This window comes from Balearica regulorum, chromosome 5 (assembly GCF_011004875.1).
Source record: "Balearica regulorum gibbericeps isolate bBalReg1 chromosome 5, bBalReg1.pri, whole genome shotgun sequence".
Classification (NCBI taxonomy): domain Eukaryota; kingdom Metazoa; phylum Chordata; class Aves; order Gruiformes; family Gruidae; genus Balearica; species Balearica regulorum.
Genome location: NC_046188.1, coordinates 14165692 through 14181760, shown reverse-complemented (window position 1 = coordinate 14181760; position 16069 = coordinate 14165692). Strand labels below are relative to the sequence as shown.

Genomic DNA, 16069 nt, shown 5'->3' with positions numbered 1-16069 from the left:
GGGCTCTCCAGCTGGATGTGTGTTCCTGAGGCGGTTGGGAGTGGGATGCTTGATGCCAGCCTGGCTAGGTGTGCCAGTGGTGTAATGAAAGGTTGAAGCTTGAGAATATGTCAGAGGGAGGGAAGTATCTCAGAGGCGTAGGGAGTGGTGGGGAAAGCTGTGAACATCACACAGCTTGACAGACATGCTGGCAAATCTTGCTGTGGAGATGCAAGACACCACCACGCCAGCTCTCCACTCTGCCCTACTAATGAATGAGTCAAGATGCATTAGTCTCACGCTCTCTTCTGCTACCTCTGCAGTGGGGACAGGTACCTCCAGGGATGGCTTGAGGGGAGCAGTAGCATGTTAAAACCCCGCAGTGCATTTGGTCAGACCTCATCTGCCCAAGACCAGTGCTTCCTGCTGCCTGCTCTGTGCTTACCCCCCCTCAGATGATGCTCTTCCTGCTCTCTCTGCAAGCCCAAATGCCATCCAGCTTTCCAGGGACTGCTGACACAGGCCTTTCTCCTGCTCTTACACCCAAGAGCTCTTCCCAGACTGTCGCCTGGCAATGCTGATCGCTTTCCAGCAGATGGCAAGCTCTCCTTGTCGATGCACCCAACAGGATCAGTGCTCCTCAGCTTTGACAGCTCCTTCTCTTAGAAGATCACCTCCTGGGCTCCTCCAGGGCATCATAGGGCAGGAGCAGATGATGCCCTGTGATGTTGTGCAAACACCCTGCAGTGTTTTGTCCTGCACTCCCAGCAGGGAGGTGATACCTTGTCTGCCAAAAAAAAAAAAAGGGGGCAGGATCAGAAAAGCTGCTCTCTGGGGCCCTGCATGCCAGCTGGGTGCTGGCACAGGCTCTGCCAAACCCTGTTGAGAAGCTTCAGGCCACAAGTGCCCAGACAGACTCAGCTGTGACAGCCATAGGTATGAAGAAGCTGGGGGCTGCAGCTTTCATGGAAAGCACACAGAAGGACAGTTTTTCGTTATTCTGGGGAAGAGAAACGTGTTATTTTTCTTCTGGGGCAAGCAATCATTATCTGCACCAAGCCCTCTGCTTGGGATCGTGGCCAGGAAGGAAAAAAAGCAGAGCAAGGTCTGTCTCCCCTTCCCAGCTGCTTGTAGGAGCAGTTCCTTTTCTTATTATCCTTTTACTGGCTGTTGGGCAAAACAAAAATCTGGAGATGGCTGGTGGGGTGATTTTTTTCTCTGGATTCCACCCAGGTGGGGCCCGGTGCAGCCCTGTGTGGCGTGCCTGGATGCAAAAGGGTTTCTCAGTTGACATGAACTGCAAAGCCAGGCTGCTCAGGGCAGCTCCTGTCCCTGCACCCTGCAGGTAGGAGCCTGCCCTCCAGCAGCTCCTCTTGCTTTCACCGTCCCCAGATGTCCACACCTACACATGGACAAGAACTCTTTGGAGGCAGCCAGAAGCTCAGCTGGCAGGAGTCAAGGTAAGCAGCTGCCCCCAAAGCTGAGGGCACTAGTGGTGACACTTGCTCCTAAGTCTTTATCAGAGGTGTCTGTCTTCCTCCTGTTCTGATGGAAGGCTGCTGCTGGTTTCTTTGATCCCCCTCCCACACCTAGAACCTCTTTGCCTCCCTCTTCTGGATCGATGCCCAGGACTTTCAGGTATGTGCTCAGAGTGAGGACTTCCCCCCCCAGGATTTCTCCCCAGTTTTTTTGTGCTAACCCGAGAGCTTGATCTTATCCCTTTGCTATCAGTGTCATAGACAAGAAACAGGGAAAATGCTGCTGCCTGGACCTCTTGAGAGAGGAGGGAACCAGTTAGGGGACATACACCCAGAGAAGCCTCTGTCTTTCAGAGGAAGGCAACCCTTTCATCGCTAGCATGGGAGATGGGGCTAGTCTGGAGCACATCTACACCTCGTGTACAGACTCACCTACGTTTCCTGGGAGGAGCCCAGGATGGGAATGGGAAGAATCATCACAATTTTGCATGAGAGGAATAGCGCCCTAGCCCTTGCAGGAAGCCAGGAAAAGCTCAGAAGCACAGGATTCAATTGCAGTCATTGCAATTATAGCACGTTTTCTGAACAGTGGACAGCCTTCTGCTCCATCTAGCCTCTGGGGCAACAGATGTAGGTAAGCATAAGATACTGTCCTTCACTGGTGGGGCCAGGTATGCAGAGCAGGAATCAGGATATTTCATTCCCTGTCAGGATCATTTATCCATTTATCCAGCCATGGCCAGCTCCTAGTTGTTTTCTTTACCATAGCAGCTTGAAAGCGCTGTGCTAGGGGTGTGCAGCACATGTAATCACTGTATCTGTATCTTCAGAAAAACTGGTGCTCCTAGGACATGATGGGCCCAGTGCAAGCACACAACCATACATGCATTTGCACTTGGTGTGGTTATATGATGAGAGCTACAATGGGAGGCCTTCCCTGGGTCTAAGCAACATCTGCTGTTGAGACAAGACAATCACAAAGCAGGTGTCCATAACACGTACCCAACTCATCTGCTCCACACAGGGCTCATAGGCCAGGAAGGCAATAAAGTCAGAAATTTCCTTCTGCTGTGTTACAAGAGAGGGACGGGAGGGGATGGGCAGGGCTGTTGCACCACCTCTCAGTGTTCCCACAAATTGCAACATCCTGTGTTCTCCTGGATTTAGAGACAAACACTTTTAGAAGATGAATAACATTTCCTTGCTGAGGCAGTGGGCATGCTCTTCTTCACTCTTCCAGTGATATTGGGGACAAGGGAGGCAGCAGCAGAGTGGGGGGACTGGCCACAATGGGACACTGCAATCCTGCCAGCATCCCAGTAGGACTTGGTGATGTTGGTTAATGAGAAGCTCAACACGACCCAGCAATGTGCACTTCTTTCCTCCCTCCCGGAGTCTGCAACACACACAAGCTCTACTCTGAACTTCTCCAATGGTTTTGCACCCTCAGAACAAACCATCTTCTGATCCTCCTTCTGGTTCAGCCAGCAAAGGTGCCCAGAGCTCCTGGAAGTGAGACAGTGCTCAGGAGCAGGACCTCTACCCCTTCTCAAGGATCGGTACTGTTTCCCCCCCCCTCTTCAAAATACTTAGGTGATATCTATATTAACGAAGGAAATATGCCCTGGACCTTTCCCTGGCACTGAGGCAGACTGGCACAGAACAGCCGTGTCAATCGAGCTCTCTTATCCTTCAAACTATGGTGGTTATGTGCAACCTGTGTATCAGGAATGGTCTCTGGCACTCCTTGACTCCCAGATCACAACAGGAATTGTCAGGAGAGTGCTAGTGGCCAGGGGCTGCTCTAACAATGTGGCTACAGGGGAGATCAAGTGCCAGTGACTTAGGAATGTACCTGGCACTTGAACTTTTCCAGTCTGTACTAGTGTGAAGACTGTTCATCTTTAGACCCAGTCTGTACTGGTAGGCTAACCCTGCTAATACTGAACTTCTCCCCTCTCGTTCTTCCCCTTTAGCTCCATGCCCTCCTTCTCTCAGCAATGCTGCTTTCCACACATGTCTCTTTTGCTCTGGAAACATCACCACGCTGATCATCACACAGGCTCCAGCTGTCCTTCTCTTTGGTCCATCTATAGGATTTGCTTCCTATCTATAGTGCCCCCACACTGAGGGCCAGCTGAGGGTCTTGGACTCTTTAGCCCATGCCAGCATCTTCACTGGACTGGTGCAGGAGAAGTTGTTCCTCCAGTACAGACCCATTGTAAAGATATTAAAGAACTGCTTCCTTCTTTTCAAATGGATTTTACTCAATTAGCTTCACTCTCGCTCCATTTGCTCAGAAGATCACAGGACTGTAAGCTACAAGCAGACACTGGAGTACCTCCACTGCCTGAGGCACCAGCAGCATCCACTAAGAGATTATACTGGATCCACCCCGAGGATCCTAGCGGGGGATACTGGTGTCAAGCACCGGGGTAGAGTCCAGTTCCATGGGGTCTTCTCAGCTGTTCTGATAAGGGTTGATCCTTGTCTCACCCACCCTCACCATCTCTTCCCTCATTACCTCCTCCCCCCTTTTGTTTGCACAAATCCTCCAAAGAGCTAAAAGACACCCAAATGACCACGTACTCCTCTGCTACATCCTTGCTGCAGCACTTGGCTGCGTTTCCCATTTAAGGTGTCAGCTCCATCAAGCGAGGCCACCTCTTGTGCCGTTGTCTGCAAGAAGCCTTGCACAGCAGAGCCATGATCTTGGCAGGAATCCTTAAGTGCTACTATAAAGCAAATAATAAATAATCAATCATTATTATTTTTTATGTATCTGTGAGTCTTCTCTAATAGGTCTTGATATTATTACGGTGCTGAGGACAGGCTGAAATTAGATAATACTACACTCAGCTGGCATCTATTCCCTTGGAAACACAGGTAAAAATACACTTAATAGCTCTCCAGTGACAATGAATATTCATTAATATGACACAGATGTATACTTGATTTGAAAATAAGGACAGTAATTAAAGAGCTATTAAGGTTAAAAAGCAACAAAGGAAATTCAGCTACTGAAAGAGCTGTTCTGGGATCAGCCATGATATTAAAGTCGAGTTTCTCAGGTAGGTTTCACAAAGGTTCCTTTGCAGGAGTGGCTTGAGAAAGCGACCTGAGCAGTGCGTGTTCTGTGTCCGGAGAGGCAGTGGCATTGCTGCACATGGAGGGAGGCAAGGAGGCGCAGACACGTCCAAGGACAGCAGCAGCACTGCAGGAGCGAGTGGTCCCACTGCTTTATCACGGCCAGGACAAACCCTGTGAAATCTCACCCACCATGTCCCACCAATCTCCTCCTGGTGCAGGCAGAAGCTGCAGACTCTCAGCAGAGCTGGGTCCCTCAGAGATAGGACAGTGGTTGGGAAACAGCAGCCACCCCGGCTAGCAGAGGAAAAGCAAGACATGCATCCTCCAAACCCAGGTGTGCGGTTACTGCACCGCGGAGGAGGTTACCGCGCTGGGCTGTGCATCACCCTGCTCCCTTTCTGGGGAGGGTCTCCTGGGCAAGTGATGCCACCGAAGAAATTATGACAGAAACTGAAGCAAACCAGGTAGAGGCAGAGTGTTATTTTAATTTGTAACCCAGCAGCATAATGGTAAATAGAAAAGTGAATCAGCCCATTGGGCTGGTGTTTCAGGCCACTCAGTGAGGAGAGTTAACTGCATCTCACCTAAATTAGAAGCAGATAAACCGCATCGGCCTTTGCCCTAAGCTAACCTGACTGACTTTCTGCAGAGCAGCGCCCGGTGTGTGAAACCAGGGACAGAGCACGGCAGGCCGGCCTGCTTCCTCGCAGCCACCTCGGCAGCGCTCTCCTCTTCTGTGCAGGTACAGCCCTGAGCTGGCTGCGTGTCACCAGGCTGATCGGTTTGCTCACAAATAAAGTTGCGTTTTCTGCCTGGATTGGCCGGTTTTAAGGGAGGAGGGTTTTGGTGGGTTTTTTGTCCTGGAAACACTTAGAGTTCTGTGCTTTAGCCAGTGTATTGCTGTTTCAACCTAACAGGGCTTATCCTTCTAGTAAGAGAGACCGCCAGTGTTTGCTTTTCTTAGAAACCTAACCTGAGACTTTTCAAAGGCACGGGAACGTGATATTTCAGTTCAAACTAATTTTAATTCGGTTTACATCCCTCGGCTGCGTTCTGCGGTACTTCAGCGGGACTGACGGAATTCTCGCCCGTCAAATCGGCGTGTTTTGCTACACACAGCCTCCCTTGGAAGGGGGGGATGCACCGCTCATTGCCGGCAGCTCCGATATCCGCCCCGGGCCGCCTCTCCCAGAACCGCTGCGGCGGGACCCTCTCCGGGCGGCCGGTGCCGCCGCTGCCTGGTGCGCCCGCGGACCCCTTCGGGCAGCGGCTGCCCCGCAGCGTCGGGCCGGGCCGGGCCGGCGGGGGTGGGGGAGCCCGGCGCCGGGGGAGGCCGCCCGCCCGCCCCGCCCCCTCGGCGGCGCTCGCCTTCCCCAGCGCGGCGGAGCGCGGGCGGCAGAGCGGCCGGAGCCCGCTGCGGTGCAGCCCCGCTCCCCATGGCGGCGGCGGTGGCGGCGGTGGCGCGGCGGGGCGCCCGGCTGAGCGCGGCGGCGCTGCTGGCGCTGCTGGCCCTGGCGCTGCTGGCGCTGCCGGCCGGCCGCGGCGGCGGCGGCGGCGGTGAGAGGCAGCCGGGCTCCCCGCCGCCGCCGCCGCTCCCGCTGCCGCCGGGCTTGCGGGAGGAGCTGCGGCAGAGGCGGCGCGACCTGCGGCGCCTGGCGGCGGCGGGCGGCGGCGGGGAGGCGGCGACGGGCGGGTTGGGCTGCGGCGACCTGAGCCTGGCGACGGGCGTCAGCGTGCTGGGCTGGGGCTTCACCAAGGTGGTGGCGCGGGCGGCGCTGGCGGGCGGCGGCGCCGTCGCCCTCAAGTCGGTGCACGGGGCGGGCCGGGAGGTGCGGCAGTGCGTGCAGCGCTACGGGGCGCCGGCGGGCTGCCGCCGCCTGGCCGCCTACAAGCTGCTGAAGGAGGTGACGCTGCTGCAGCGCCTGCAGCATCCCGGCATCGTCCAGGTACGGCGGGGCGCGCCGAAGCCGGGGGGGGGGGGGGGAGGCTGCGGGATGTGCTCCCTCGGTACGGGAATTTTTTGGGGGGGGAGGAGGGGTGTCCGGCTCGGTGCCGCATCGATCCGTGTGTTGCCCCCCCGCCTCCTCCCCCGCTCCCCGTCCCCGGGCGTCCCGGACCTGCTGGCATTGGCAGCGGCATCGCTCTGACAATCCTTCCTTCCCTCCCCGGCAGCTGCACGGTCAATGCTATGATAATAGCGGAGATCCTGAAATACGGGTCACAGCTATGCTGGAGCTGGGATCCCCCCTGGAGATGATTCAGCTTCTGCAGACCCCCTGGGAGGAGAGATTTAAAGTAAGAAAACAAAGGGAGTTTTATCAGTCGTTTTTAGACCGCAAACTGGGTAAATGCGAAGAGCCCGCGGTGACTGCTGGGGCAAAAGGGATTGTCATGCTGACACTCTGTTTGCTCCCGCAAATTGTCCTCAAATCGTTTTGTTTTCACTCCTTTTTAAATCACATTAAAATAGCCCTCGCCTGCAGTCTCACAGTTATATTCCTTCTCTCTAAGCGATGTTAGAAGAGCTACATCTGGGAGGAAACGGCCACGAAATCTTGCTCAGGGCTGGGGTGGTGTTTAATACTCAGTATTACACTATATTGCTAGTTTTCCCTCTATATTGTTCCGCTCCACAGAGGGGCTTTCCTTGCGAGGCCCCTCAGCAAGCTGGGTCTGTCTTGGGAAAACCTCCTCGCCACGCCGTGAGTCTGGTGTTTTCTGTGGATTATCTACTTCAGGCAGCAGGCTGAGCAGCCTGTCTCTCACCATGTGTTTGTATGATGTTTCTGATCTTAGCCCTTTAGGTATTACTGTACTACAAACACTACTAAATTGCTTTCCTCCTGCTGTAGGTGCTAGGATTGCATGCCTGGTAGTGAGAACTGCCTTGTCTCATAAGCATCCCACGTAGGGACTCTTCAGCTCCCCAGGAACATAAATGACTTACGACATGGCAATTATTTTGGTTATAGCTTGTATTACAGTTTGCCTCAAGATCTCAGTTGGGGGTTCACTACTACTTGTTTGGTTCCCAGGAGGAAAGAGCATCAAGTAGAAGCGTGGGTACCTTAATGTCAATAAGAAATGCTTTGAGCAAAATAGAAACACAACAAAAGTCCCAAAATAAAATCCCTGCCTGCATGTGGTCCACAATGTTGAAAAGGAGCCTTGCCATCCAAGCCGGATGTGAAGCTGGGATTCTTAGGATTGCTTCGCTAATCAAGTAAAATAGCGTCAGAGCTTCCAGAGTCATTTCTCTTAGCCTGTGGAGTTCCACTTTTGCTTACAAACTGTTTCATGCTGGCTTCTACATAGCTTTCCCAGCACCTCATCTTTTCAAATGTGCCAAAGTCTCTGTAGAGCTAGAAACCCATGATGCTGGATTAGCTGGTGGTGAAGTCTGGTGTGGTGGCATTAAGATTTTCCTAATCTTTTGACTGATGAAGACACTAATTCAGAACTTATGCTGGCACTGTCTAGTCCTGTTTCCTAATTAGGGTGTCTAAACGAATGGGATTCCCCTCTGATGAGCCACATCAGATACAAGCGATTCTGTGAGCCGTTCCAAGTGAACAAACTCTCGCGCCTGCACAGATCGCTATCGGAGGCAGCGCGGGGTGGCGCGGGTCTGCCTGGCACACCTAGCTGATGATACAGTTCGTCTGATGCCAGGGCTGCTGAGACTGAATGAAAACTGCTGCAAAAAGCTACTTGAACAAAGTGCCGGTGCAGTATAAATGCACTCTTCTAGCTCTGGTTTGCTCAGAAATAGTTTACTGAGGTTTCTGCTGGATCAGGTATTGTCTGGCCTTTCCCTGCTGCCAGAAAGTTGACATAAAAGCAAAAAATTTGGCAATAAATACATTGCATGCTTTGGCTAATTCTTCAGAAGCACGATTGTGTGCGCAAATTCATACTGCTGAGTGATGCAGCAAGGCATGAATCTGGTATTAATGACCATGGAGCCTCAGTCTGTATGGAACAGCATGGGGGAAGGGAGGGGAATGTGTTAATTCTATGCCAGAGTGGGAAAAAACCCTTCTGATTTCAGCTAGCAAATCAATATAGCCCCTGAAACATGAAGGCTGCTATTGTTTTCCTCACAGCTTTCTCCTCTGGTTCTTCTAACTGCAAATGTCTCTTTTTGTATACACACGTTTTTAAAAAATGTTGCTAAACGACTTACCAGTCAAATCCTGTGGCAATGTTGATAATAAATTTTGTAGCATACATATAATTACCTTTTAAGTACTATATGCTTTTTTTCCCCCCTTTAATTTCATTGAATGCCCTCCCCTTTGTTCTACTTCCAGTTTAATAGCTGTTTTTCATCTGTTTTTCCCATGCATATTCATTTTCTCTTTCTCAGATTTGCCTGAGTCTTGTGAAACTGCTGTTTTACTTGGCACATTCGCCCCTGGGTTCAATAGTCCTCTTGGATTTCCAGCCGAGGCAGTTTGTTATGGTGGATGGAAACCTAAAAGTGACAGACATGGATGATGCCAGCACTGAGGAACTGTCATGCAAGGAAGATAATGACTGCACACTTGACTTCCCTACAAAAAGCTTTCCTCTCAAATGCTCCGCGGCTGGGAAATGCGAAGGAATAAATGAAAAGAAGAATCTTTTTAATGCATATCGGTATGTCCAGCGGGATGGGGGAAAGATCTGGGGTGGCTGAGCTCACATAGTGCCATGTAGCCTCTAGCATCTCGCGTTTCTTCCGTGCGGTGATTGCCCCTCACCTCTGTCAAAGGGTAGTTAAGGATTGCTTTGAAGCCATTTTATTTTCCTTATAAGGCAGGAAAATAGTGTAGTTGTTGTCTGGTGAGAATGCAGGCATCTTTCTTCTGCTGCTCCCTTTCCCCAGCGCCTTCTAGAAGCTTGCCCCAAAGGTTGCACCTGTGAACGTAGTGTTTGCCAAACAAGCCCTGGCGCTTGACATCCACGGGCTGTGTTTGCTGAAAGCAGCGGCAGCGTGGGCTACCTGCCAAAGCCCACCAGCTTTGAGCCCGCGTTGTTGGGATCAGGGTGGCTAACTCTTCCCTTGAACTCCGAGCCTCCCTATGGAGACTGTGGGCACCTATGGAAGATCGATGAAACAGGTAACGGGCAAGGGGCTGAGACTGCTGCAGCACCTCGTGTAGTCCACCAGCTGAAAGCACGGTGACTTCCACTCACCGTTGATGCTTGGCAGGTCATGTACTGGTGGAAGTCTTGGCAGCTGGACACTTACACAGAAGGACTTGGTAAGGGAGCCTGAATTTGCAGGACTCGGTGTTAAAGGGCAAATCCCTGCACAGATTATTGCAGCCTTGCAGTAACGCGCTTGTGTCTTGTAGAACAGGAGTTTTCTAGGAGGTTCAGGGAACGAGTCCTGCCTTTCCAGTGGTAATAAGAAGGCCAAACCTTCTCAGGGCAAGGGAAAGGTCTTGCATGAGTCTTCTTTTATACAGGTCTTTTTTTTGATGGGAAATGCATTGCTTAGTGCAAAAATACGGCCCTGGGGAATGAGGGAAAGCTCCGTTGTGTGAGCTTTGGCAAGGTAGGTTTCACGCCGTGCTTGGCTACGTGCTGTGCTGCAAGGACCAAGCTTTCAGCCCAACTCGCAGGAATGGTCTGTGAGATGCCAATGAAGTGCTCAAACATAACTTATAACCAAAGCAGACTTACTAGTTACATTTGGGTAATCGAGTTACGGGAAAATGTAGACAACTTAATCACTAGGGAAATTAAGCAACTGTATTCTAATCAGTCTGTGGGATTTTTTGCAGGTATTTTTTCACCTACCTTTTGCCGCACTCTGCACCACCGGCTTTGCGGCCCTTTTTGACCGATATTCTGAATGCAACAGGTACCAGCTAATATTTGTAAACTTCTTTATTAGAAGTCTCTAAATGGTATTTGATGGAATGACTCATCTTTGTCATCTTTTTCTTTAAATGCAGGTGATTTACGATATGGAATAAATGAAACCTTGAAAGCTTTTGAAAAGGTTTTACATCTGTACAAGTCTGGGCTCTATCTGCAGAAAAGACCTCTTCTTTTAAAAGGTACATCATTTTGAATGCTTTAAGTACCATAACTGCTGAGGGAGCGAGGAACTTGGTAACTGGTCAAATTCTGATCTCCCATACATTCAGGCGGTGTACAGTCGCTAAGAAAAGCACCAAAAGTATCTTTTCTTGGAGCAGCCTTTTGTTGGTTTTTCATGGGAGCTATGCATGACTGTATTGTTTCACAAAATAAATGCAATGCAGACAATCTGGCCTACATATGGACATCTGTTTGCACTGATTCTAAATATTGTTCTCATAATGTGCATTGGTGTTTCAAGTGAATATATTTGGGCTAGCTTAAGCAATTAGACCAGAGTAGCAAACTGTCTCCTATCTCTCTTCGGGGTCATCTTATCCTGTAGACCAATGGGTCAGTTTTCCAGGCTGATACTGAAACTTCCCGTTTCGCTTGGTGGCTTCTGACTGCTGAGCACAGATTATTTTGGGAATGTACAGTGGGGAGGTGACAACACTGAGATGAGCGTGGCAGGGTAGCGGGGACCTTGGTGCCCTCTAAGTTTCTTTTTTCTGAAGACCATCCTATTGGACCTCTGGATGGATAAATGAGCCTTTATGAGGTGCATTCCTCTGAAAAGGACCCGTTTGGTGGTAGAGATGAGGCTAATCAAAAGATAGGCTTCAAAAGTCCTGTGGTTACTGAGGCTTACATTTTCCTGAGTGTTCACTTGAGATGGTGGGGTGGTGATGGTGGCTCATGGAAGGAAATCTCTTTATGTGTGAAAGAACTGGAGTTTGCACCAATTCGAACAAAGCTACCCAGTCATTTGCGCTGAAGGACCAGCAGCTTTAACAGAAATTACTAGTATTTTCCAACAACACCTACCTGTTGGCTTTGCAACTGGCCCAGTAGCAGTGTGCCAAAATGATCACCGTCCTAGAGGTGTGGGAGGGTGGGGAGAGACTCTTAGCAGTCAATGAACAATAGGCTGAATATCACATGCTCAGGCTTGTCAGGTCTTTTATATCCCACTGGGGCAGGATCTGGGCTCCCTTCCCCCCACTGGGGTCCCTAAATCTCCTGTACCTGTGGGAAGCACCATGATGGGTGGGTCAGAGCGTGCCCCATGTAGCTCGATGCTGGATCTGTAATGAGCTGGTTCTGCTGTTGGGGCTGAGGTGTAGGAGAGGCCATGGTGAGGGTGGCTTCTCTGGAGAAGAAGAGGAGCCTCTACCCCCCCTTCCCCATGGTCGCTCCCCTGTCCCTTCACCCTTGACAGCTCTGCCCCCTCTCTTACATCCGTGGGGGAATTGCTGTCCTGTGCTCCATAGCAGAACTAAAAGTTAGGATTTGGGTTTCTTTTATCTTTGCAGCTGCACCCACTCCATCTAAGCAGGTCAGTTCAATCTATCACTGTCATGTTTTCTTGAAGAGTTTCACTGAAGTGCAGCATACTGTTTAGTGTAACTAGTCTCTGAAAGTGCCCTTAAAGAGTTTCCCTCTTTCTGTTCCCAGACTACATCTCCCTAAAGGGCTTCCGAACGGTGGAAGGAGAAGACTACAAGTGCTGGCCCTCCTACAGCCACCTGGGGTGCCTGCTCTCCGTTCACAGTGCTGAGGAAGCTGCCGCAATTTGTAACTCCCAATCGCAATGTCAAAGTTTTATCGTTACCCAGCGGAGGACGTGGACAGGTGAGCTTGGCCAGAGGTGACAGGCTGCTGCGGCGTGGTGCCCCTGCTTCCTCAGTCGCAAGTGGGGATGCTGCTGCTGCCCTCCTCTGTAGCGCCTTCCTTACTCTCGAGATCGGATAGCTACTGCGGTGGGCATCCAAGGATCCCCTGAGGATTTGTAAGGAGACACAAGAGAAATTATATTCTCTTTCTGCACTTTCTTTCCTCTACAAATTTTGCACAGGACTGCTAGGTATTGTTGAACAGTTACTTATTTCATGCAGAGATGGCTTCACTTTGGTATTAGGCTAAATAATTCCTGTGGTATGTATAGTTTGCAAAAAGCTGTGAGGTTTGTAGAGATGAAAGAAGCTATGTAAAAGAAGGTGGTTACTACTGTTTTAATTAAAAGAATCATAGCTTACAAGCTGTTATCCCCTTTATCAAAACTAAAGCCCCAAACCAATGGACTTCCAAAATGTCCCTGTAATTAGCTCTGATTATAGCCTCTTACAGTTGGCATGCTTTCAGAATTATTATAAATTACCTCATTTAGCTGACACTTCAATCATGGGGTAAATTGTTACTTATAAAGTGAAACGCTAAATGAGGTAAATGAGTGTTTTCATTCACAACGGTGCTAAAGAATCACGTCTTGTTGGCTCACATGATATTTAAAAAAAACAACCCAAAACTACCAAACCCGCAGCTTTTCCAAGGGTTCGTGTGCAATTGGCATGTGGCTAAGTAGTGACGTAAAAGCGCTTACAGTGATGCAACATAAATCTCTCTGAGCGGGTTTCACACCAGCAATGGATTGTGTGAGTTGTGCCTAACGCATCGCATCTGGCTTCCTCATGGGGCGGCTGTTAGTTGCTGTGTTCGGTGCCTGGCTGGAAGGAACCCCGCTTAAAATAGCGCTGGGGGTGCAGAAGAAGCAGCACGTGGGACAGAAGAGCCTTCCGGCAGCGCCTGGCTCAGATGCTGATCCCTGCCATCCTGCACTGTGCCTGTGGTCTGTTAACGCTCCTGACATGTTTCTTCCCCACATTTTTACAGCTCATCTTTGCAGCCAAAGATGCCAAAAGCGTGCGGCTGAAATGCCGAGCGCCTAACTTTGCCAGTCGGATTAATGAGAGCTGTGGGAACAGGCTAGTCCCTCTTAGGGCAGCTCGGTAAAGCGAAGCAAGACGTAAAAGCTGCTGGGGCCCGATTGTGCGTTCCTTGTGCACACGCAGTGAGCATCTGGAGTTTACTGGGAGTGTATACCACATCTATGGCAGGGTGGAGTGACCTTCCGTTGAATGAGCAGCGTGTTCCTGTGTCTTCTGCAATAAATAGCATGGGTCAAGGTGAACCTATCTCCTCTATTAAACTTGCATTTTTATTTCCTTTCCAGGACGTCCGCTTGCCTCATTTCAGAGTAGCCTGACTGATTTAATACCGGATGCTAACTCTGTAGTCTATATTAAACGATCGGCTTCCTCGAGGGAAAGACTTTAAAGAAAAGGAGATCACGTAAAATGATCCTGGGAGGAACAAACCACTGGGGAGAATTTCATCTGCTGAAAAGAATGACATATTTTATTTTGCTTTTGGGATGGGATCTCCTTGCCAGCTCGGATAGAGTCAAATGCTGCTGTCTCTTTGATCAAAGCTCAGATTTCTCATTGCAGCCCCGCTAGCTTCTTTTTCTGTTCCCACACTGCTGTTCTGCATAAGCCCTCCCAGTTTTAGTCAAATGTTGCTAGACTGTGCAATACCTAGCCTTGCTGCTTCAGTAACCAGCTTGTCAGCCAAGAAATAGAAATAGCTGCAAGGGATCTGGCTTGGGTAGGCTTAGTTAGTTCAGTTACCTCCAAAAACCTATGGATAATGTACCTTGGAGAAGGCAACGCCTCCTTCTGCAGCTGCTGACTAGGATTTCATACCACTGCAAATGTAAAGAACTGGATTTCAGCAATGGGTTGAGATTGCAGGGTTGGGATCCGTAACCAGAGGTTGATGATGGGGATGGTTTTCCAAGGAGGGATCTGATTCAGTTCTTTCCAGGGCAGGGGAGGGAGGTGGTGTATAGGTCAACTCTTGTTTGAATGCAGGATTTGGGTTTGACCCTATGTGATTTGTAATGCCAGCTCCCATGTATCAACCTTGAAGGTTTTTCTCTGTTACTTTCTGTGAAAGAACGAGACATTCAAATTATTTATGTATAAGGCGTTACTCTGTATGATAAAGAATGACTATGTTTATTCTAAGCATGCTGTGAAGTTTTTCTCTTTAATTGTCCAAGTCTTTACTGCAACCAAATGAACAAATGCAAGTGTTCCCCACCTTCAGCTCACCGAGCATCATCACCTGTTCCCGAGGACAGCTTGTGAGTGTGCTCAGCAGTGTGCGAATGCGCCAAAGCCCCTTGGACACTTAGATCTTGGAGGACACTTTGTGCCTGCACTTGCAGGCTCACAGGCATAGAAGAGACAGTCTGGTCTCAAGAGCCTCCTGCATCTGCCCTTTACTGAAAATGTAGATGTGACCTCTGAAAAATAGGTGGGGGTTAGTATAATTTCAGGCTGTAAAAGATGGCAACGTAATGTGCCACTCCTGGGAGCGCCTGGAAGCAGTGACCATACAGTGCCTCTTCTGTAGCACGGTTGGGGAAAGCCCAAATCATCGCTGACCTCATGCCCTGCAAGGGAAGGTCCCTGGCCTCATGCAGGAGAGCCACGCTGCAGCCTCTGTGTTGTGCTGCATCGACTTTTCCACTTGGCCCACGCTGCTGGGTGGACACAGCGGCTCTCGGGATGTTGCCGTTGACGGTGTGGCCATTTCTATGTGGGCCCCTGTAGCAGCTGGGGTACCACCCCCCACGCTCCCTCCCCGACGGTTGTGCTGTGTTTTTCATGATCTGGTCCTGTGTTCCCTAATGCAGGTTCTCGCCTTTCAACTCATTAGTACTCTATTAACCCACAGCAATGTCATCGTATGGGGGCTTTTTCATGCGCTATAACCCCTGCTGCTTACAGTGGGGCTCGGGGACTCTGATAGTGATATCAATTAATGAGAATTCCTAGTTAGCACAACAAGAAGGCTCTTCTTAGCGATGGCCACATTGCTGCAGGCTTTGTGAAGGCAAGGCTTTTTAAATGGACAGCCACAGACCGCTCTCTCCATTACAGTGGGTCCTGTGGAAGTTGAAGGAAAGGTCCTGCCAGGGGTCCGCTATTGTTTTACATCGACCCCACTGAGCAGGGCTTCAGGCATCTGCTGTGTGGTGCTTTACATTAGCAAGAGGTAATGAGAGTTTATTCCATATCTCTCAGCCTCCTGAGATACAAATCAGAACTACATTCCCCAAAGCAAGGGCAAGGGCCAGCCTGGGGTCATTTCAGAGAGAGAATGTAAAAGTTGAAGTGATTCCAGTTTGTGTTAGAAAGATCTTCCTGTACTAAAAGTCTCTCCAGGTAAAAAAAAATTGGTTTAGTCATGCGATTATCCTTTCAAGTTGCAGATTTTTCCATGAAGCTTTCATTGTATGATTGCTTGCCAGGTAGTCAGGTCCAGCCCTCAGCAGATAGTACAGGGTATGGCAGTGTCGCTTCTGTAAATGTAGGTTCCAGTATCAAACCCGCGGTTAGAGCCTGGGAGCAGAGACCATATCATCCTGCCTTGAAAGTTTTGAGCACATGATACTTAACAAATAATAACAACAACAATAATAATATTAATATTAATAACAATAACAATAATAACGATAAATAATTATAATGGCAGCCAGGCTTCAAAGAATCCCAATGCTCAATATGCTGTTGCCACAGCGAGTGGTTTTGTAGGAC

At 49.9% G+C, this 16069-nt stretch overlaps 1 protein-coding gene across 1 annotated transcript; it reads left to right on the top strand.

Moving 5' to 3' along the window:
- The first annotated feature begins 5922 nt into the window (after positions 1-5922).
- On the top strand, positions 5923-14532 carry LOC104639494 (extracellular tyrosine-protein kinase PKDCC). The gene is made up of 7 exons (XM_075753579.1): positions 5923-6493; positions 6720-6842; positions 8917-9188; positions 10322-10401; positions 10496-10600; positions 12081-12257; positions 13636-14532. The coding sequence occupies exons 1-7, from the start codon at positions 5984-5986 to the stop codon at positions 13737-13739; spliced, it is 1371 nt and encodes a 456-aa protein (XP_075609694.1). The 5' UTR covers positions 5923-5983; the 3' UTR covers positions 13740-14532.
- The last annotated feature ends 1537 nt before the right edge of the window (positions 14533-16069 follow it).